The sequence below is a fragment of the Oryza brachyantha genome, chromosome 6, assembly GCF_000231095.2.
Source record: "Oryza brachyantha chromosome 6, ObraRS2, whole genome shotgun sequence".
Lineage (NCBI taxonomy): Eukaryota > Viridiplantae > Streptophyta > Magnoliopsida > Poales > Poaceae > Oryza > Oryza brachyantha.
Genome location: NC_023168.2, coordinates 21,501,929 through 21,524,162, shown reverse-complemented (window position 1 = coordinate 21,524,162; position 22,234 = coordinate 21,501,929). Strand labels below are relative to the sequence as shown.

General features: G+C 45.7%; 4 protein-coding genes across 4 annotated transcripts; all 4 read left to right on the top strand.

The window, feature by feature from the left end:
* Positions 1-131: 131 nt before the first annotated feature.
* On the top strand, positions 132-5,532 carry LOC102722222 (leucine-rich repeat receptor-like kinase protein FLORAL ORGAN NUMBER1). The gene is made up of 2 exons (XM_006656433.3): positions 132-2,783; positions 4,938-5,532. Exons 1-2 carry the CDS (start codon positions 152-154, stop codon positions 5,297-5,299), a joined length of 2,994 nt encoding a protein of 997 aa, XP_006656496.2. The 5' UTR covers positions 132-151; the 3' UTR covers positions 5,300-5,532.
* A 988-nt stretch (positions 5,533-6,520) lies between these two features.
* Positions 6,521-9,882, top strand: LOC102721935 (protein EARLY-RESPONSIVE TO DEHYDRATION 7, chloroplastic-like). Its single transcript, XM_006656432.2, has 4 exons — positions 6,521-7,476; positions 8,094-8,260; positions 9,045-9,129; positions 9,327-9,882. The coding sequence occupies exons 1-4, from the start codon at positions 6,689-6,691 to the stop codon at positions 9,514-9,516; spliced, it is 1,230 nt and encodes a 409-aa protein (XP_006656495.1). The 5' UTR covers positions 6,521-6,688; the 3' UTR covers positions 9,517-9,882.
* Positions 9,883-11,357: 1,475 nt separating this feature from the next.
* Positions 11,358-15,238, top strand: LOC102721653 (basic leucine zipper 23-like). Its single transcript, XM_006656431.3, has 3 exons — positions 11,358-11,504; positions 11,652-12,505; positions 14,647-15,238. The coding sequence occupies exon 2, from the start codon at positions 11,694-11,696 to the stop codon at positions 12,501-12,503; it is 810 nt and encodes a 269-aa protein (XP_006656494.1). The 5' UTR covers positions 11,358-11,504; positions 11,652-11,693; the 3' UTR covers positions 12,504-12,505; positions 14,647-15,238.
* A 598-nt stretch (positions 15,239-15,836) lies between these two features.
* On the top strand, positions 15,837-21,073 carry LOC102719971 (endoplasmin homolog). Its single transcript, XM_006657287.2, has 15 exons — positions 15,837-15,977; positions 16,686-16,806; positions 16,892-17,045; positions 17,129-17,209; positions 17,300-17,411; positions 17,558-17,684; positions 17,806-17,944; positions 18,302-18,428; positions 18,517-18,698; positions 18,788-19,003; positions 19,093-19,258; positions 19,335-19,473; positions 19,556-19,706; positions 20,134-20,538; positions 20,641-21,073. Exons 1-15 carry the CDS (start codon positions 15,911-15,913, stop codon positions 20,884-20,886), a joined length of 2,433 nt encoding a protein of 810 aa, XP_006657350.1. The 5' UTR covers positions 15,837-15,910; the 3' UTR covers positions 20,887-21,073.
* The last annotated feature ends 1,161 nt before the right edge of the window (positions 21,074-22,234 follow it).

Here is a 22,234-nt window from a genome sequence, read left to right as displayed (position 1 = left end):
TCTCCGCGGCGCGCGTCGTCGTCCCTCCGACGCTGACGGCGTCAGTCCATGGCGCGCCTGGCCTTCTTCTCCTCTCCCTTTTATTCCCGCCACGCCACCTCCCCGCCATTCCTCACCTCACCTCACTTCACTATCATCACCATCACGTACGATGCCTCCCCCTCTTCTCCTCCTCCTCCTCCTCCTCGTCCCACCACCCTCCTCCTTCGCCTCCCCCGACCGCGACATCTACGCGCTCGCCAAGCTCAAGGCGGCGCTCCTGCCCTCCCCTTCCGCTTCCGCACCTGCACCGCTCGCCGACTGGGACCCGGCCGCCGCGTCCCCCGCCCACTGCTCCTTCTCCGGCGTCACCTGCGACGACCACTCCCGCGTCGTCGCCATCAACCTCACCGCACTCCCGCTCCACGCCGGCTCTCTCCCGCCCGAGCTCGCGCTGCTCGACTCCCTCGCCAACCTCACCATCGCCGCCTGCTGCCTCCCGGGCCACCTCCCGCTCGAGCTCCCCACCCTGCCGTCTCTCCGCTATCTCAACCTCTCGAACAACAACCTCTCCGGCCACTTCCCCGCCCCCGACTCCGACTCCGCCGCCGCTGACGCCCGATACTTCCCCGCGCTCGAGCTCATCGATGTCTACAACAACAACCTCTCCGGCCTGCTCCCGCCCTTCTCCGCCGCGCACGACCGCCTCCGCTACCTCCACCTCGGTGGGAACTACTTCACCGGCGCCATCCCGGACACCTACGGCGACCTCGCCGCCCTCGAGTACCTTGGCCTCAACGGCAACACGCTCTCCGGCCGCGTTCCCACCTCACTCGCGCGCCTCAAGCGCCTCCGCGAGATGTACATCGGCTACTACAACCAGTACGACGGCGGCGTCCCGCCCGAGTTCGGCGACCTCGACGCGCTCGTCCGCCTCGACATGAGCAGCTGCAACCTCACGGGCCCCGTCCCGCCGGAGCTCGGACGACTCCAGCACCTTGACACGCTCTTCCTCCTCTGGAACCGCCTCTCCGGGGAGATACCGCCGGAGCTCGGTGATCTCAAGAGCCTCGCGTCGCTCGACCTCTCCGTCAACGACCTCACCGGCGAGATTCCGCCCAGCCTCGCCAAGCTGTCCAACCTCAAGCTCCTCAACCTGTTCCGGAACCATCTCCGCGGCGGCATACCGGAGTTCGTCGCCGACTTTCAGCAGCTCGAGGTGCTGCAGCTGTGGGACAACAACCTCACCGGCAATATCCCCGCCGGACTCGGAAAGAACGGCCGCCTCAATATCCTGGACCTGGCAACCAACCACCTCACCGGCTCCATCCCGCCGGACCTCTGCGCTGGCCGGAGGCTGGAGATGCTCGTGCTCATGGAGAACGGCCTGTTCGGCCCCATCCCGGAGTCGCTCGGCGACTGCAAGACGCTGACGCGCGTCCGCCTCGCCAAGAACTACTTGACCGGTCCGGTGCCCGCCGGGCTGTTCAACCTCCCACAGGCGAACATGGTGGAGCTCACCGACAACCTGCTCACCGGCGAGCTCCCTGACGTGATCGGCGGCGACAAGATCGGCATGCTGCTGCTAGGAAACAACGGGATCGGTGGCCGCATTCCTCCGGCAATCGGGAACCTCCCGGCGCTGCAGACGCTGTCGCTGGAGTCCAACAACTTCTCCGGCGCCTTGCCGCCGGAGATCGGCAGGCTCAAGAACTTGTCCAGGCTCAACGTCAGCGGCAACTCGCTCACCGGCGCCATTCCGGAGGAGCTCATTCTCTGCGCCTCCCTCGCCGCCATCGACCTCAGCCGCAACGGCCTCTCCGGCGAGATACCGGGGAGCATCACGTCGCTGAAGATACTGTGCACGCTCAACGTGTCAAGGAACAGGCTGTCCGGCGAGCTCCCGCCGGAGATGTCGAACATGACGAGCCTCACCACGCTGGACGTCTCCTACAACAGCCTCTCCGGCCCCGTGCCGATGCAGGGCCAGTTCCTGGTGTTCAACGAGAGCTCGTTCGTCGGTAACCCCGGCCTGTGCGGCGGCCCTGTCGCCGACGCGTGCCCCCCGTCGATGGCCGGCGCGGGCTCATCGTCGCTGTCCCTGCGGCCGTGGGACTCCAAGAAGATGCTGGTGCTTCTCGTCGTGGTGTTCGCGGCGCTGGTCATCGCCTTCCTCGGCGCGAGGAAAGGGTGCGAGGCGTGGCGGGAGGCGGCGCGGCGGCGGTCGGGGGCGTGGAAGATGACGGCGTTCCAGAAGCTGGACTTCTCGGCGGATGACGTGGTGGAGTGCCTGAAGGAGGACAACATCATCGGCAAGGGCGGCGCCGGGATCGTGTACCACGGCGTGACACACGGCGGGACGGAGCTGGCGATCAAGCGGCTGGTGGGGCGGGGCGGCGGCGACCACGACCGCGGGTTCTCGGCGGAGGTGACGACGCTGGGGCGGATCCGGCACCGGAACATCGTGCGGCTGCTGGGGTTCGTGTCGAACAGGGAGACGAACCTGCTGCTGTACGAGTACATGCCGAACGGCTCGCTGGGGGAGATGCTGCACGGCGGCAAGGGCGGCCACCTCGGGTGGGACGCCAGGGCGCGCGTCGCGGCGGAGGCGGCGTGCGGCCTCTGCTACCTCCACCACGACTGCGCCCCGAGGATCATCCACCGCGACGTCAAGTCCAACAACATCCTGCTCGACTCCGCCTTCGAGGCGCACGTCGCCGACTTCGGCCTCGCCAAGTTCCTCGGCGGCGCCACCTCCGAGTGCATGTCCGCCATCGCTGGCTCCTACGGCTACATCGCGCCAGGTAACTAACCACCATTAATCTCCCACTTTCCTATTTCGCACCAACAACTTCTCTCATCAAATATTTTACATTTTCAAAGTCATTAATCGTCCCATACCCTATTTTATATTTTATATTTAATTGTATGAAGTGGGATACCTTATGCAAACAAAATTATAGGGCTCCTTTATTATGGAATAGGAAGAACTTTTTTATTTTTTGGCTCCTTTTTATCCCTAATTATAACTAAATTTACATAAATGAATCTATTTGAAAAATAGTGTACTGATCATTTAGAACAGAAACGTGCTTGCTTTATACTGATCCATGTGTTCAAACTTAAAAAGAATGAACTTTTCTTTAACCATGACAGGGAACAAACTTCTTATCTGAACCATGACAAAGAACACACTTTTTATCTGAACCATGGCTAATTAAAGAATCATTCTAGTCCCAAATGAATGAACTGATCTGATACGAAGTGCCATTCAAAAATTGCTAACTTTACGTGGAGCTAATAATTAATGGAGGGCACTGCATGGAGATGCAACCACGTTCCACTTGCACTTGGCACTGTACACACTGTACAACTGCAGCTTGTTCTTGGCTTTGCACTGCTTTGCCCTGGCAGATCTTGTTGCCTTGTGCACGGTCAACTGGGGAGCGGACAAATGTTACCTTTGGGCCAAAGTGTAACTTTTATCAAGAGAGAGAGAGAGCTACACCAGTTACAGCTACAGTGCCACTAGTATCTTGCCGTTACATGGCCGTACTAGTGATTTTTTTTTTTTTTTGAGATAGGCTGTACTAGTGATTGTGATGAATGGTCAATTGTCTTCCATGGCTAGCCCCTGTTTCTGGGTCATACGTGAGTCCAGCAGACCTTGGTTGCATAGTGACTTCGACTACAGCGAATTCTGATCAGTGATCCCTGTTTCTTGGACTCTACCATGGCTTTGTCAGTCCGTAGGAGCAGATCTTGTAGCCATCTGTATGGTCAATGGCAGGCAAGGCAAGACATGGTTGGTTGCCTTCGGATTAGGGGTTGTTTAGTTTGCAATTTTTTTTAAAAATATCACATCAAAACTTTAAACATGTATTTAAAGTATTAAACTCAGTCTAATTACAAAATAAATTTCAGATTCCGCATGGAAACCGCAAGACGAATCTTTTGAGTCTAATTAATCCATCATTAGCATGTATTGGTTACTGTAGTATTTATGGCTAATCACGTTCTAATTAGACTCAAAAGATTCGTCTCATTATTCCCTCCATAACCGTGTAATTAGTTTTAATATTTATATATATTTAATATTTTATTTAGATGTCAAAAAATTTGATGTAATGTTTTTGGAAAAAAATTTGGAAACTAAACGGAGCCTTAATACATGGCGCTTGGCTACTACTGAAGCAGTAGCATTCAGATTTGTTGCCTCTCTCTTGGATAATTGATCGGAGACAGAGAAGCCAAGGAGGAGGAAATATAGTACTCTACCGTATCTTGGCACTACCTCCACGGTAGATCTGCTCCTGTTGACTCGACAGCTCACTAGCTAAGAGACTGGCTCCAATTTATCTATAGTCAATCTAATAGTCAATTTATATAATAGTTATATATAAAACATCAGTACATAGTCTCATATGTCATATACACATTCTGTCTTGGAGTTTCTGTGCAGCTAGCTATAAATTAGTAGCTCACATTTCTTCTCTCTGTCCTCTTATCTTTTTAAAATATGTTTATAGATGATTTATAGCCTGCTATTATACCTGCTCTAAGTAGCTAGTAAATTGTGTAGTTCGAATCTTGATGAAGTTTCTAGCTTTCCGGCCTATTCGCTTTGGATGAATTTCGCCTGAATTATAGAATTAAACTGTTCCTGCAAAAAAAATTATGCATTCCGAGGGAGTCCTCTAAGCATAAACAACTCGATTTTGAACAGGATTTGAGTGGCTGCCGTTGCATATAATTATGAAAATGCACATTATCTTAGTTTATACTATTAGTGTTAAGCCGTAGTGGCATACCTCTTAGAAATGGAACATGTAGATCAAGAATTCAATGGTAAATGTATTGGTCAATATTTTGATTGATTAATGTCTAGTAATGGAATGATAGTATATTATTATCTGACCAATTATTGATCACTTCTCTGAACTGTATGAATTTTGCAGAGTACGCATACACGCTGCGTGTGGACGAGAAGAGCGACGTGTACAGCTTCGGTGTGGTGCTCCTAGAGCTGATCACGGGCCGCCGCCCCGTCGGCGGGTTCGGTGACGGCGTGGACATCGTGCACTGGGTCCGCAAGGTGACCGCCGAGCTGCCGGACAGCTCCGACACCGCCGCCGTCCTCGCGGTGGCCGACCGCCGCCTCTCGCCGGAGCCGGTGGCGCTGATGGTGAACCTCTACAAGGTGGCCATGGTGTGCGTGGAGGAGGCCAGCACGGCCCGGCCCACGATGCGCGAGGTGGTCCACATGCTCTCCAACCCCGGCCCGGCCCAGCCCAACAGCGACCTGCTCGTCACCTTCTGAACCCAAACCCTACCGATTGATATCTATAGCTGCTCCAGCTTAATGGTATGGATAATGTGTGAGCTTAATTAATTAAATTAGACACTAATTTTGGTTTAGCTGGTGCTTTTGCCCATCGTGTGGTTGACGTGAACAATAACTTGCAGAAAAAGGTTACTAGCTACTTTCTGCTTAATGCGTAACAGCTGAATGAATATGTGGATATAGTAAAGTTGAAGTTGAAATATCTATGTGCTAATGATATAGTTCTATTCGTTATTTCGCTGTCATGTTTTTTTTTTCTTCGATTCTCTCTGTTTTTTTTTGCTATCGAGGATAGAACCATTTGACGTGAAACTCGGAATCCCAGAAGGCGAACGAATTTAGGTGCAGCCACCAGTGATAGTGCGATATGTGTATATCAGTAAACTTAGCCGTCAGTGCAGAATCGAATCCAAGCAAGCAAAGAACACACAAAATACCTAACTTGGCTTTCGCCTTTATTCTCCCTTTTTTTTTACGTGTTAATCTTGAAGCTGACTCGAGAGGACATATTCCTGAGTCATTTTTTGCTGCTCATGCAAGTAGATTAGGGCATATATTCGTTGCATGCAGATGCAGGATAGAGCTAGCTAGGCATGCTTTGCCTTTGAGCACTGCATTGCGGAAAACCTTTTGTTTTCTCAGACGGTTGCTCATGAAAGTTGGATGGTGGATGTAGATGTGTAAAGCAAAGAATCGATGTGTGTGTGATAATGAAGGTCGAGGGGTGAAGTTGGGCTGGGCTGGGAATCAAGGAAGTAAGTGTTCGATATTGTCGGGCTGAGCCTAAGGGTGACAATGGATCCAATTGTTTTACCTATAAAATTTAAGAGTCGGATTTAAAATAGATTAAAAATAAATTATATAAAGTTTTGAACTAAATTTTTTTAAAATTAAATAGAATTATAGAAAAACCCACCGATGCAGTAGTGTACTATTGCGCCCTCAAACCGATGGAAGGAATCTGGACGGAGGGGTAGCTTCTGGTCATCTTGACCGATATCGGACAGCGTGACCTCCACGTGGGCCGGTTACCCAGGTCCGCACACTCCACCGACCCGCCAATAGCCTCACCGACAGGTGGGCTCCAGATAGACGGAGTGGAAGTAACAGCTTTCCGGGACCCACAAGTCATTGACAGTACAGCATCGCCTTAAATCGGAGAACAAACCCATCCAACCAACCAACCAAACAGCCATGCGGGACCCGCCACCCTCCTCAACCGCGTGGACCCCACCAGCCGCGGTCGCCACGTACGCGGCCGGCGAGCCCTATACAACCGCCACGTCGCCGGCGAGCCGTCGCCGTCTCCCCCACGACTCCTCCTCCTCCGTTTCCGGCATAAACTACTCCCCGCGCGGCGCTCCCATGTCGTACTACTACAGCACCTCGACCTCGAGCGCTAACCCTAACCCTAGCCCTGCGCCCTCGGCGCCGCCGCTTTACCCGACGCTCACCATGGCCGATCTCGCGCCCGTCGAGATAGGCCCCTCCTCTCCGGCGTCTCCGGCCACCGCGGAAGACGACGCCAATGCCCCTCCCCCCTCGGAGGACGTCCTCCTGCGGATCCCGGGGGCGCAGCTCCACCTCATCGACCGCCACCGCAGTCACCCGCTCGCCGCCGGCGACCTCTCGCTGCTCCGCATCCGCTCCGGAGACACCTCCCTCGCCGCCATCGCGCTCCTCCAGCCGATCCAGTGGCCGCTCGCGCGCGACGTCGCCGCGGTCAAGCTCGACCCCTGCCATTACTCCTTCTCCCTCACCGTGCCGCCCTCCGCCGACGACCCCAATCCGGGGCCTCTGCATTACGGCCTCACGCTCTCCCACCCCGACCTGCGCCTCGACGGCATCCTCGCCACGTACACCAGCTTCTCGGTCCAGTCCGTGGTCGGCGGCGAGGCGTTGGCGAGTAAGGTGCGCGAGGAGGTGGAGGCGGCGGCGTACTGGACGGCGGTGGCGCCAAATGTGGAGGAGTACGGCGGGGCGGTGGCGAGGGCGATCTCCACGGGCGCCGGGCATCTAGCGAAGGGGATTCTCTGGTGCGGGGAAGTGACGGTGGAGAGGCTCCGGTGGGGAAACGAGGTCCTCAAGAAGAGGATGCAGCCCGGCGACGCCGACGCCGAGGTCACTCCTGAGATGCTGAGGCGGATTAAAAGGTAATGGCTTTCTCATATTACTATTGTAATTGTGATTTGAACTGCTGCCAACAAATCAGTATGATTTGAGATTTATTAGTATCAGACATGAATGTAGTTTCAGGCTTTTAGTTCTCCATGTTTCATATATATTCCATGTATATGTCATAATGGAAAATTTTAAGTATGTAGTAATGGACCCATGTGATTGCAGACACCCATCCTAGAACAAATTGTTTCTTAAAAATAACTTAAGTTGTGGTATTTATGTAGCTGTGATATTGTTGCTCCTGGATTGTTTGCCTTATTTCTGAAGTATACCATCTTCATACAGTTTTGAGCTTATAATATATCGTGTATCATTCTACAATCTACACTAATGTAGGTTTAGCATAAGGATGCATTTAAATACTAGGATTTTAGACCCTTTTCCATGAGTGGTTGTATCATTTGTAGTGTGATGGCCAACTTTTACCGTGTAGCCTCTGTTCTAAAAATTCATGTGGTCTCAACTTTGTTTTGCTAGATTTTGGTGGTTGAAGTGTTATGTGAAATTAGGACATTGCAGACACATATTGTGCTGATCAAATATTAGAAGTTTTCTGCTTCAAATACTTCATACCTGTAATTGTTCGCAGGGCCAAGAAGGTGACACAAATGTCTGAGAAAGTGGCAACTGGAATACTATCTGGAGTTGTAAAGGTTACTGGCTATTTTACGAGCTCAATAGCTAACTCAAAGGCTGGCAAGAAGTTTTTTAGTTTATTGCCTGGAGAGATTGTTCTTGCTTCACTTGATGGATTTGGTACGGTTCTTTTAACTTCTCTATGGTATCTAAACTAATGTTAGTATTACATAATGTGTCTGCTTGGCATTATTGATAATTTTAAATTATATGGCGAGTGTTGACATCTTTGCTTTATTCAAACATGAAACCTGGTTTCATAATTTAACAATTTATTGTAATCCTTAAACTACACCAAGGCGATACCTATGTCATGCCCCACGAGGCAGGATTTTTTTTTCTCTTTTTATAATTTGAATATTCCTGTGGGTGCATTGGATAAGTCATAATTATTTGAAGTAAGGCAGGCTTTGGTTGGGATTTTAAGCTGCATATATCATGTGCGTTTACATAACTTGATGGATACAAATTTTGCCAATAAGTTAGCAGAACATATACACTGGTGACTTAAATTTGGATTGAAATAATTGTTAGCAGTATTTTTTCTTGGTTCTCTATTTCCTCGTTTAGTTTAGCAAGTACCTTCTGGATCTGCTCATATTAAGAGCTGCTGCCAATGAGTTTTAGTTTAGTGCATCCAACTACTGATTATACTTTAAAAAAAAAACCTGCCAGTTGGTCTTAGCTCAACATGGTAGATACAAATAAAAAGAAAATTTCTGTTTGCTCACATGTTTTCTGATGAAATAGCACTTTATAACGAATAAGCAACATGATGTAGAGATTTGCATGGAGAGCACTCCTTGAAATAGTAATTTTCTTTGGCAATTCAATCTGTTGGGGCTGAGCACTTTTGATTTTGATAACATTGTTTTTCTTACATATCATTTGTTGGTGCCAACAGGGAAGATTTGTGATGCAGTAGAAGTGGCTGGAACGAATGTTTTGTCCACGTCATCAACTGTAACTACTGGTCTTGTATCCCACAAGTATGTGCTATTCTCCTCTGCACTCATTTTTCCCGTCTTTATATATACATTTCTACTACTTCTTACATGTGTACTGTATATCCATGTCTGCAGTACATCACACACACGTCCTTTTTCTAGTTCTTGCTCAAGTAGAATAAATCAATAGAGAGTACATTCTTCTTGAGCTCTTACATTGGATTTGCTCTGCACTGCAGATATGGGGAGAAAGCGGCGGCTGCAACCAATGAAGGGCTCGATGCAGCAGGCCATGCCATCGGGACAGCGTGGACGGTGTTCAAGATCCGGCAGGCCTTGAATCCAAAGAGTGTCCTAAAGCCGACCTCACTCGCCAAGTCCACCATCAAGGCAGCTGCTGCTGACCTTCGTGCAAAGCAAAAGAAATAGTTGGAAGTATCGTCTGTCCAGTGTCCACAACGATCAGGCGAAGCGTCCCGTTGGTGCATGCTCAGCTCAGTTCTGGACCTGTCCCTACTAACAGTAGCTTTTGTCAATTCCATCTAGTTTTTGCAGATGTTTTCTCTTGTTTTTGTCATGAGTCATGGTGTACTGCTACTGTTGCTTGTAATATATATGTGCTGAAAACGAAAGGCTGATTATGTCATTGATACTGAGTCCATCTGTGCTGATGCGATGTACGGAAATCTGGGCTGTTGCAAATTTTGTTTTTGCATTCTGGATAGCTTTCCGTGCTGTGTTTGCTTTGTTTGGTTGTAGAGTGTGATGGTTAATATATTTGATTAGTTTTCCTAAGCGGCAATTGTCTGTTCTGATTCAGATAGCGTAATACGAAGTCCATGATTGGGTTGTTGTGGCATCATCAAAAAAAAAATGTTGACAAACAAACCAGACCAGATTACAATACCAAAAGAACACATTTGTCAACGCATTCGCCTCTCCTCTACCATACAAGTATACAACTACAACCACACCAGTACACCACAGATGTAACGAGATTCTCTACGCTACTGTATGTGCAATAGGTGTAGTGAAACTTGAGCAAGACTCTGGTGTTTAGTTGCCAAAATTATTTTTTGGTAAAAACATCATATCGAATGTTTGGTCGGATGTCGGAAAGGGTTTTTGGACACGAATAAAAAAACGAATTTCACGGCTAGCCTAGAAACCATGAGACGAATCTTTTGAGTCTAATTAATCCGTCATTAGCACATGTTGGTTACTGTAGCACTTATGGCTAATCATGGACTAATTAGGCTCAAAAGATTCGTCTCAAAGATTTCTTCCATAACTGTGTAATTAGTTTTCTGCTTCATCTATGTTTAATGCTTTATTTAGGTGTCCAAAAATTCGATGTGATGTTTTTGGAAAAATATTTTGGGAACTAAACAAGGCCTTATTTTATTATGGTGGGCTTTTGGCAAACAGAAATGAGAACTGTGGAAAACAATATCATTTCTCAAGAAAAAAAGATTTATCTATTCAATAAATTTTATGCTTATTTCATTTCATAATAGTCCTATCCAAAATTATATGGATATTAATTTAGAAATTCATTAGGCAGAGTGAAAAAAATTTACAATATGTCGTGTAAAATACTCCATCGGTTCCATATCATAAGACTTTCTAGGATTAATTAGCATACATATGAATGTAGACAAAACTAAAAAGTCTTAATATGTAACGGATGAAATATTTACCAATGTACCCCATTTCATATTATAACACTTTTTATATTTATCTATTAATCTATATATAATATATATGTTTGCATTAATTAGCATCCATATGAATCTATCTTATAATATAAAAAATTGAAAACATGACAAAGAAAATCCATAAATTCGTCAGGAGAAAACAAAGCCCTACACAAAAATAATCTTGCTTTAAAAATACTATATGAAAACCTTCTATATAAAAAACTTTTACACAAAATATAAATATATTGAAAAACATGGCCGAGATAAATCCATAATCCCTCGTGAGAAAACGAGGCTTCATAAGAAAATCTTACTATAAAAATACTCTACGCAAAACTTTTATATGGTAAACTTATACACAAAACATACGTATACATAATATTGAATTCATATAAAAAAAAGGCTCAATGGCAAAGCCGCGGGATCAAAAGCAAAGCCGCGGGATCAAAGGCGATGCGCATCAGCGCATCGCATGATTGGATCCATAGCACTGCGTGCGTGGCAGCGTGGGTATCACTTTGCACTTCGACACGACCGCTTCCGCGTTTCTTCTCGGCGACGCACCACCCCACGCCACGCCGCGCCGCGCCAACCAACCCTTCCTTTTCCACCACTCCACCGCCACACAAACTCCACCGCCGCCGCCGCCAACGCCAACGCGCTTCTCTTCTCTCCTCCGATCTGCCCCCACCGCGGGCGGCGCGATTCCTCTCGCCGGTAACACCTCCCTCCCTCCCTCCCTCTCTCTCTTCGCGGTTTGTAATTCGCCTTGTGCTCGCGAACAGCGAGCGGGATCGAAATCCCCAGATAGATCTCCCGGAATTTGGTGCGCCCTGTGTAATCCTGGTGGTTTTTGGTGACCAGGTGTGCGCTCCATTGCCAGCTATCCGGCGGCGGCGGGCGGCCATGGACGACGGGGACATTGATTTCTCCAACCCGGACACGTTCCTCTGCCCGGCCGCCGGTGCCGGCGCCGACCCAGACGGCAGCTGCTCCATGGATAGCTACTTCGATGACATCCTCAAGGACACGGAGCACCACGCGTGCACCCACACCCACACCTGCAACCCGCCCGTGCACGACCTCTCCCACACCCACACCTGCGTCCACGTCCACACCAAGATCGTCTCCGCGCCGTCCGATGACGCCGATTCCCCCACGACGGCGGACAACAATGCCTCCAAGAAGCGGCCGTCCGGTAACCGCGCGGCCGTGAGGAAGTACAGGGAGAAGAAGAAAGCTCACACGGCCTCGCTGGAGGAAGAGGTGGTTCATCTGAGGGCTCTGAACCAGCAGCTCATGAAGAAGCTTCAGAATCACGCCGCGCTTGAGGCAGAGGTTTCTAGGCTGCGCTGCCTGCTTGTTGACATTAGAGGAAGGATCGAGGGGGAGATTGGGGCTTTTCCTTATCAGAGGCCAGCCAAGAACATTGATCTGGTTTCTAGTGTTGACCAGGGGAGTTTCCTTGGTGGTGCGCAGGTTATGAACTCCTGTGACTTCCGATGTGCCGACCAGATGTATTGCAGCCCGGGGATGCAGGTCAGAACAATGGCTGAGGATGGTGCTATGAGTGGTCAGGTGCTGGGGCAAGGCGCCTGCGATATTGCGAGTATCCAATGCACAGGGAGTGCTAAATCTGGATCTACAAAGCTCCCAGTTTGTGGTGCCATGGGTACGATGCCTGTTGGCAGTCTGCCAAATTCTGAAAAGAAATGAAGGTCAGTTATGTTTCTTTCTGTTTTTGCTAATTTCAGGCACTTCTTCTAGCTAGTAGCTGGTTATATATGAAATACTAACTTGATAGCTACTACTTTTGCCTTCCAGTATGGTTAAATCCTCTAAATTTAGACCACCTATATATACATCTAAAATACCAATTTGGTAGCTTTCATAATCTTCGGTTGTCTATGGCCTTCCGAAAAGGAGTATAACTACTACTCGGCTAGTATTGGTTTTCCTTGATTTAGAAGTTATAATATAAAAGCTTATAAACAGAGCCAATATATAATAAAGTTTTATGCTCCAGAGCTTTCTGTAGTTTAGTTGATTTGCTGTTGTCTGTTATCTTATATGGAGTATTTTCTTTTATTATGTAGCGAAAAAACAGTTAATCCAGACTGAATATGTATTTTTGGGTATTGCTGTTGTCTGTTATCGGAATTTTTTTATTTTTTTAAACCTTTTTAAGAAATAATTTTATTACTAAACCTCCGGGGAAAATATTTCTAAATCTGAACCTTTTGGCCACGGCACCAACATTGGCATGGCAAGACAACGCTGGCACGTAGCATTTTGGGCGTTGCGTGGACTGTCAGTGGCATGCTGCCACGCCACCGACAATGGCGTGGCAAGCCGTTTGATCATGCCAATGTTGGTGGCGTGGCCAAAAGGTTTATGTGGTGAAAATATTTTTCCCCGGAGGTTTAGTAATAAAATTATTTCTTAAAAAGGTTTAAAAATAAAAAAATTTCTCTGTTATCTTATATGTAGTATTTTTTTTATTATGTAGCGAAAAAACAGTTAATCTGGACTGAATATGTATTTTTGGGTATGGCTGGGTGTGTGCTCTCATCTCGTTGATCCATATGTACAATGATCAACTTATGTGTTTTGCTGGATATATTTGACCTCTTTGAAGGCAGCATACATCTGACTGAATATAACATTTAATAACTGATACTATGGACTGTACATCATAGTAACTTTCCAGCGAAAAAACCATGTTGGTTCTACTGCTAAGCTAGTAGCGATATGATACTTGTGTGGTTATGCTTGAAAAAAATAGCGATTATCAAGAAAAAACAAATTAGGACTGAAGGTTCCAGAATCCAGATGCTTCTATAGCAGCATGCATCTGTTTGTTTCTGTAAGTTCACCACTGGTTTTTGGCTGTTGCATCGCATTGTCCTAGCTTGAAATGCTTCCCTTATATCATGGATACTGCACCTAGGCATTCAAGATGCTACCTGAATGCTTTGCTGATTCCATAGTATATTGTCTAAAAACGATGCTCCCTCTGTCCCAGAATATATAAGGCACACACAATTTTAGGGAAATCAACATTTGCAAGCTTTGATCAATAACTAAACTGACAATGTATATGTTTAATGCATGTGGTATCATTAGATTCATAATTTCATATTTGAATGCATGTTCATATGATGTTAATTTTGTAGATGTTTATAATACATCATGGAAGAAATTAATGGTCAAAGTTTTTATGTTGGCAACCATGTAAAAACCTTATATTTTGGGACGAAGGGAGTAATTAGGAGTCAGTACACTACATTGTCTAGACATTTACTTTATCAGAGTGTGCTTGATTCATGCTTTTTTGGCCATGATACCCAAGAAAATATTTGAATGCAACACTACCTCCGGTTCTGTTGTTAGGAGAGTTCATTTTTCATAGAAGCTTCGTTTTAGCATCACTAGTTTTTGGAGAATATAGAGAAATTCCCTTTTGTGTTCATTTCTGTGAAGAGCTAGTTCTGATCCTGTGATTGTCGCTAACAACTATTCATTTATGATGGGATGGGAGTATGGGACTTGCTTTTTAGTGGCTGGCCATTCCATGATATATATCCATCTGTTTTTCATGGAGTTTTGCCTCGATTTATGAATGTAATTCTTGCTCATCTCTGGTCATGGAACTGAAATCAAGAAATTGTAAAATCTTCTGCAATGTTCTCTTGATAGTTCTTTGTTGTATATCCATACTTACCACACAGTGTCTTCTGTATTTATCTTTGTTCTTTTGAACGAATTGTCTTTCTAACCTCAGGAACGTGTAGTTATGTACTGGTGAATAATTCTGGTTCGTGACTCGAGTAACAGCGGATGCTACTTCTCTTTTCAGGATCCCCTTTGCCAAGACTTTTAAGTTGGGCATTGAAGAAACATAGCATAAATTGCTAGCGTCTATCTCAAGGGGTGTGTGATTCTGCCGCCGATGATGCTTCCATGGTGCCTGAGGCAGTTTGAGTTTGTTAGCTACGAAGCTGATGTACATTCCTCTAGTTTGGTTAGCTTCCTCCGTCTATTCTTGGTGTTGGAATTAAACAATGGTGCTGCTATTGACTCCCAAATGTTCCATGATAAAAGGCCAAAAATGAGAGACCGACACCGAAGAAATTATGAATGAATGAATGCTTGTAAGATTCAGCATCCACTTTTATGCCAGGATACATGTCCAGATTTGGGTAGGACTAAGTTTTGATGTGAATCTGTTGTAAATACATCATGCGTGGAATCTTTAGAGTAACATGGATTCAATTATTATTTGGGTGTTCTGTCGATTATTTATTTAATTAAACGATATATTTTTGTTACTTGGGTGTTGGTCGCATGCGTATGAAGCAGCCAGCATCATTCTGGTATAAAGCCAGAAAGTGTTCTATCCAACGTACAATTTTTAGAGTTATGGACCATTCTTGTACCGCTTACACATGTCCGTGTTCATTTGATCAGAAATTAAAATTCGATCATGTGATTTTTTTTCTAAAGAAGTTCCTACAAAATCCATTTGCATTTGTGATTTGTATCGTAACCTTTTGGCTTTCGACTGCTTTGAAGATGTCATGCGTGATCCGAAGCGTGAGTGAGGGTCAGGCCCAACAACATGAACAGCCGTTGACTGACAGGTGGTCCCCGGCCGGCCCCACCTTCGAGCTAATTATCCACTCAGCACGTCCGCTTCGAACTTTCTAGCACCTCCAGCCTCATCGACGTCGATGCTCCGCTCACCCGCCAATCGCCTCCCGCCACGTGTCCAACCCATTCAGGCGCGCACGGGGATCTCAGCCCTCCGAGCCCCAAGTTCCCCGCATCGGACGGCGGAGACCACCCCCCTCGCTCGCTCTTGCTCCACGTCAAGCTCGCAGCGTCGCCCAGTGACAGGCGGCCACGTGGACGAGGCTCCATCCCAGCCGTCCAATCGTCCACGTGGCGAGATCGCCCCGGCGTGGACCGGCCGGGCGCACGGGGTCTCCGGGTGGGAGCCCGATTTTAAAAGGAGCCATCCCTTCCTTCCTTCCTCCTCGCGTCGAGTTAGAACGCGACGAACTCCCTCGTCTCGCCTCCACTTGTGCTGCGGATTCGAGTGAAGCGGGGGGCAGGGCACGATGCGCAAGTGGGCGCTCGCCTCCGCGCTTCTCCTCCTCTTCCTCCTCACCACTCTCCCCGATCCAGGCACGTCTCTGCTGCCTTTCTCTCGATTTTTTTTTTGGCGATTTTTGGTGTTTTTTTTTTCTTTCTGTGGGGGCTTAGTGAGTTTTAGGTTGGAGCTCTGTGATCTGCTAGCTTCGGAGGCGAGCAGTGCGGATTGGATCTCACTGGAGGCCTTTGTTTGTCCTTAGGTTCCGCGTGAATTTTTGGGGGGTTATTTCGGTGCCGCTTCTTCGAGTAAGGGAGTGAGATGTGATGAATTGGTAATTTTTTTTTTGAAATAATGCTCATAGTTGTTTGATCCGTTCGTGTTGAGGCGACTGTTGCTACGTGCGATCTCAGGTGGTGATTCGAGTCCCGTTTTTATTCTAGATCTCGCGTTTAAGTGTCGGCTCTCTCGCCTGCTCCCTGCTGGGTTCGGGGTCACTTCGATCTGTTGTAATGGTAGGGTTTATTGCGGTCTCGAGATTTGGCTAGTCGTTAGATCCGTAATCTGGTATGGCGCAGCGCACTTTTTGTGCACAATAGGGCTAATTCTGTGCGGGGTTTAAATAGGGGTTTAGTCCTGGGAGTAATCCACCTGTTTCAAGTATCAACACTGCCTGCCCAGTGTAAATTCTGTGCTCATTAGTGAATTTAAGACCCCTCTAGTCTAGTTCACACGCGCTGCTCTACCGCAAATTCACGAATGATTCAAATTATTATTCGGTCATGACCCTTTCTGTACTGCAGCTAAGAAGCTCCAAGTCAATGCTGATGACAGCGCTGATGAGTTAGTCGACCCGCCCAAGGTAGAGGAGAGGATTGGTGCCGTTCCCCATGGCCTGTCTACCGACTCTGAGGTTGCTCAAAGGTGTGCACAGTCTTCTGGTCAATGCTGATCATTTCGGTCTTATCATGCGGTTGATATCTGTATGAACAATATGGAATGCATACAGGGAGGCTGAGTCGATCTCGAGGAAGACCCTCAGGAGCTCGGCGGAGAAGTTTGAGTTCCAGGCTGAGGTGTCCAGACTCATGGATATCATCATCAACTCACTCTACAGCAACAAGGACATTTTCCTGAGGGAGCTCATATCCAATGCTTCGGATGTATGTATTTGCATTGCATCTGATTTCCTTTTTGGGCTATAGTAGATCCTAGAAATTAAGAGTAGTGTTTTTTATATATGTAGGCATTGGACAAGATTAGGTTCCTAGCTCTCACTGATAAGGAGGTTTTGGGTGAAGGTGACACTGCTAAACTTGAAATCCAGGTATAGTGGACTTCATAGCCAACAGTTTTTTTTGTTTGGTACATTTTTCTTTCAAAATTGACTTCATGGCATCTACTGTGGGGAATGTAGATTAAGTTGGATAAGGAGAAGAAGATCCTCTCTATTCGTGATAGGGGTATTGGTATGACCAAGGAAGATCTTATTAAGAACCTTGGGACCATTGCAAAATCTGGAACATCAGGTATTACTCCTTCCTACTGGTTTCTCCTAAGTTATGCGTAACCTCTTGCTACAATTGTGCATTATGTATTTGTTTGTTAGGAACAATTGTACCAAGTAACATTCAACGTACTCTTAAATGATACCAATTCCTTGCAATTTTTTCAGCTTTTGTGGAAAAGATGCAGACCAGCGGTGACCTCAATCTCATTGGGCAATTCGGTGTTGGCTTCTATTCAGTATACTTGGTTGCTGACTATGTTGAAGTGATCAGCAAGCACAACGATGACAAACAGTAAGGCATTACTGTCCTCTGAAATTCAGCAGCTATTCATTGTGTTTTTGGTTCATATTCTTTTTCCTTTACTGCAACCTACACCTACTTAATGTTGTGCTGTTGCATTCCTCTCCAATAGACACGTGTGGGAGTCCAAAGCTGATGGATCATTCGCTATCTCTGAGGATACATGGAATGAACCCCTGGGCCGTGGAACTGAGATAAGATTGCACCTCAGAGATGAAGCCAAGGAGTACTTGGAAGAAGACAAGCTAAAGGTATTACCATTACTACTGTCAATTGGTTTCTTGCTACAACATCAAATATGTGATGTGCACATGCTAGTGGTAGTTGGCGTCTGCATTGTCTTTGTGCTTTGTGCTTAGCACCTAAGAATGTGGACACAGCTTTGTTGCAAGATTCAGATAGGGATTGTCATTTGGCTTGTTGTTTGCATATGTAGTTGATGGTTAGGGTTGTTCAGCAGCTGTATTTGCATGAATTGCTGCTGCCTTGGCAGTCTAGCCTTTATAACTTGGACCTAGGAACTTCCTTTTCATTACCCATAAATGTCATTACTTATAATCATGAGGATTTCATGGTATTATTTGTTGACAGTAGTGCTTGTCTTCCAGGACTTGGTGAAGAAATACTCTGAGTTCATCAATTTCCCCATTTACCTGTGGGCAACCAAGGAGATTGATGTTGAAGTGCCAGCTGATGAGGATGAATCAAGTGAGTCCAGTGAAGAAGAGGAATCATGTAAGTTTGCAATCTTTATTTTTCAATATTTTAGATGATGCCTATGCTATTTGCATGCAAGTGCAACATATGAGCCATTTCTTTGTAGCCCCTGAGTCTACTGAGGAAGAAGAGACAGAAGAGAGTGAAGAGAAGAAGCCCAAGACAAAGACAGTAAAGGAAACCACTACTGAGTGGGAGCTTCTGAATGATGTGAAGGCTATCTGGCTTCGTAGCCCCAAGGAGGTTACTGAAGAAGAATACTCAAAGTTCTATCACTCACTTGCTAAGGTACAGACTGTAGGATTTACATCAGCAGAACATTTTGTGAATGGCTTGCAGAAAGCAATGAAACCTTTTAATTCCAAATTATCTTGTAGGACTTCGGTGATGACAAGCCCATGTCTTGGAGCCACTTCATTGCTGAGGGGGATGTTGAATTCAAAGCTTTGCTCTTTGTTCCTCCCAAGGCTCCACATGATCTCTATGAGAGTTACTACAACTCTAACAAGTCAAACCTTAAGTTGTATGTTAGAAGGGTCTTCATCTCTGATGAATTTGATGAGCTTCTTCCAAAGTATCTTAGCTTTTTGAAGGTACTGGATTAGTATTCCCTAACAACAAGCTATTCCATTCATTGACGTATGCAGACTAAACTTATAAGCTATTATGCCTACTTCTGTAGGGCCTTGTTGACTCAGACACACTGCCTCTCAATGTGTCCCGAGAAATGCTCCAACAACATAGCAGTCTGAAGACCATCAAGAAGAAACTAATCCGCAAAGCTCTTGACATGATTAGAAAACTTGCTGAGGAAGATCCTGATGAGTACAGCAACAAAGATAAGACAGGTAACTGAGTTCTCTGGATCACAGGTCAACATACTGTTATTTATGATGTAGTCCTCACATCATCTACTTTAATCAGATGAAGAAAAGAGTGCGATGGAGGAGAAAAAGGGGCAATATGCCAAGTTCTGGAATGAGTTTGGAAAATCAATCAAGCTTGGGATCATTGAAGATGCAACTAACAGGAACCGTCTTGCAAAGCTTCTGAGATTTGAAACGTTAGTATTTTATTGTAATGCACATTCATCGCTGTAGTAATATTTCCCAGGGATAAAAGAACTGACCTTGTACCTGTTTCAGTACCAAGTCGGAGGGAAAACTTGCCTCTCTTGATGAGTACATTTCAAGGATGAAACCAGGGCAGAAGGACATCTTTTACATTACAGGAAGCAGCAAGGAACAACTGGAGAAATCTCCATTCCTTGAGAGGCTAACCAAAAAGAACTATGAGGTGTGTTACTGTGATTCCTCATTTTCTCTGTCTTATGCCATGTATTCTATGGTTCCTCATAAGAAGTTCAATGTAGCTTCATGGTACTGCTGTAATAGGTTGGTTTCTGGAATTGTTAGGTTCAGTCCTAGTTTAACTCATTCAAGATTCCATAGGTCGAGACCAAAGATTTTGAAACTGAGGAATCATGAATCTGGTCATTATACTGTATGTTTCAATACGTGATGGTAATGACATCTCTAATGCTGCCATAGCCTTACCATCCTCTAGATCATTGATAAACCTCCACACACCTCCCAGCCTTTACCCTAAGAAATGCTATGTGGTATTTAACAAGGTTAATCAGACAGTAGGTTGTAGAATTTCACTCAGAATCTGGCTCTTGATATAGCTGCGGAGTTAACACTCTTGAAATCTTGTCTTGCAGGTTATTTTCTTCACTGACCCTGTTGACGAGTACTTGATGCAATACCTCATGGACTACGAGGACAAGAAGTTCCAGAACGTTTCCAAGGAGGGTCTCAAGCTCGGCAAGGACTCCAAGCTGAAGGACCTCAAGGAATCTTTCAAGGAGCTAACCGACTGGTGGAAGAAGGCTCTTGACAGTGAGAACGTCGATTCCGTGAAGATCAGCAACCGGCTGCACGACACCCCCTGTGTGGTGGTGACATCCAAGTACGGGTGGAGCGCCAACATGGAGAAGATCATGCAGTCGCAGACCCTCTCGGATGCCAGCAAGCAGGCATACATGCGCGGCAAGAGGGTTCTTGAGATCAATCCGAGGCATCCCATCATCAAGGAACTCCGCGACAAGGTCGCCGAGGACAACGAGGTACCGTTGCCAGATCGACAAAGCTTTCTGTCACCCATCATATTTGCTTCCAAAGAATTTTGTTACAAACGATAAGAATTGTTTCGTGTAATCTTGATGCAGAGTGAGAGCTTGAAGCAGACGGCGAAGCTCGTCTACCAGACGGCCCTCATGGAGAGTGGCTTCAACCTTCCTGACCCCAAGGACTTCGCCTCCAGCATCTACAAGTCGGTGCAGAAGAGCCTGGACCTGAGCCCCGATGCCACCGTGGAGGAGGAAGAGGAGGTCGAGGAGCCAGAGGTTGAAGAGAAGGAAACCATCAAAGAGGAGACGGAGCCGTCGTCGCAGTATGACAAGGACGAGCTGTAGAAGTGATGATATCTCTTAGCTGCCAAACTGTTGTTTTATCTAGCTCCTCCTGTTTAGGTGTTCAAAAAATGTGATGGGTTTTGAGGGACGTCCATTTTTCCATGCGAAAATGCATACCATGATACGAGGATTTTGTCATGTACGTAGTTTGATACTAGTTTAAATTAATGGCTGTCTAATTCCGATCTTCGAGAGCTGCCCATGTTCATCTGTGACTACTTTGATAGAAACTTAGTTTAGCAGGTGGTTGCCTTTATCGCCGTGATTAATTATGTTACTGAATTAAAATTCTAAGTTTTAACATGAATCAACTACTACAAGTCTAGAGGTCCCATATATGGTTCGTGGCTTCGTGCAAACATCTGGCAAAACATTTGCAATATATATTTTTTGCAACAAGAACCAGGGCTTAATTGATTGATGCCAAAGTGTGCACTATCAGTTTATTGGTAGCGTGCATAGTTTGTGTTTGGATTGAAGACAAATTATTGGCATTGCTTATGATCAACTTACATTTGGCTCCATATTGGTGGCGATCCAAACATATAGTACAACTCCCCTACCAAAGAATTAATTGGTAGTGTTAAAAGTTCTCAAAAAAATTAGTATTACCAAAGATATGGTAGGATAGAGAACCAAACATGCCCATGGGATGGTTGAAGCATTTGTCTCTAGTGTGAACGACATAAACGAAATGCCAATAACTATTGCTATAAATTCTAAAATTTTGACTTTAGTCCTTAATATATCATTTTAGCCAATTATTGTTAGATTCTTAAAACCTAAAAAATGTCATTTCTTCCGACATACGTGGAAGAGAATATACAATTTCGGAGAGTATATTGTTGGAAATGTATAAGTTAATTACATGCGACTATTAAATGGATAACTTTATTATGTAAGATCTTAAACTTTATATTTAAATAATGACACAAATGATATTTATATTTTGGTATAAGATATAAATTCATTTTGGAATGCATGGAGTAAACTAAATTTTCTTATCTTCTACGACCTTCGTCCCAAAATAAACGAATTTCTGACTTTTTGATAGAATTTTCAATTCTCCATCTTATTTAAAATTTTTTTATGATTAATATTTTTATTGTTACTACATAATAAAATATGAATAGTACTTTACATATGATTATTTTTTTTAATTTTTTAATAAAATTTTTAAATAAGACGTCAAATGCTAGAAAACTCAGAGATTGTTTTTTTGGGACGGAGTAGTAGCTTTTAGTTCATTTATTGTATTGTACAAATCTAGATTCTTATATGCTAAGGCCTTGTTTAGTTCTTAAATTTTTTTTAAAAACATCACATCGAATTTTTGGACACCTAAATA

Coding starts and splice junctions, on each gene's coding strand:
- LOC102722222 (XM_006656433.3), top strand. CDS start 152: ATGCCTCCCCCTCTTCTCCTCCTCCTCCTCCTCCTCGTCCCACCACCC. Junction 2,784..4,937: donor CTACGGCTACATCGCGCCAG/GTAACTAACCAC, acceptor TGAATTTTGCAG/AGTACGCATACACGCTGCGT.
- LOC102721935 (XM_006656432.2), top strand. CDS start 6,689: ATGTCGTACTACTACAGCACCTCGACCTCGAGCGCTAACCCTAACCCT. Junction 7,477..8,093: donor ATGCTGAGGCGGATTAAAAG/GTAATGGCTTTC, acceptor AATTGTTCGCAG/GGCCAAGAAGGTGACACAAA. Junction 8,261..9,044: donor TGCTTCACTTGATGGATTTG/GTACGGTTCTTT, acceptor TGGTGCCAACAG/GGAAGATTTGTGATGCAGTA.
- LOC102721653 (XM_006656431.3), top strand. CDS start 11,694: ATGGACGACGGGGACATTGATTTCTCCAACCCGGACACGTTCCTCTGC.
- LOC102719971 (XM_006657287.2), top strand. CDS start 15,911: ATGCGCAAGTGGGCGCTCGCCTCCGCGCTTCTCCTCCTCTTCCTCCTC. Junction 17,210..17,299: donor CTGCTAAACTTGAAATCCAG/GTATAGTGGACT, acceptor TGGGGAATGTAG/ATTAAGTTGGATAAGGAGAA. Junction 17,685..17,805: donor AAGCACAACGATGACAAACA/GTAAGGCATTAC, acceptor CCTCTCCAATAG/ACACGTGTGGGAGTCCAAAG.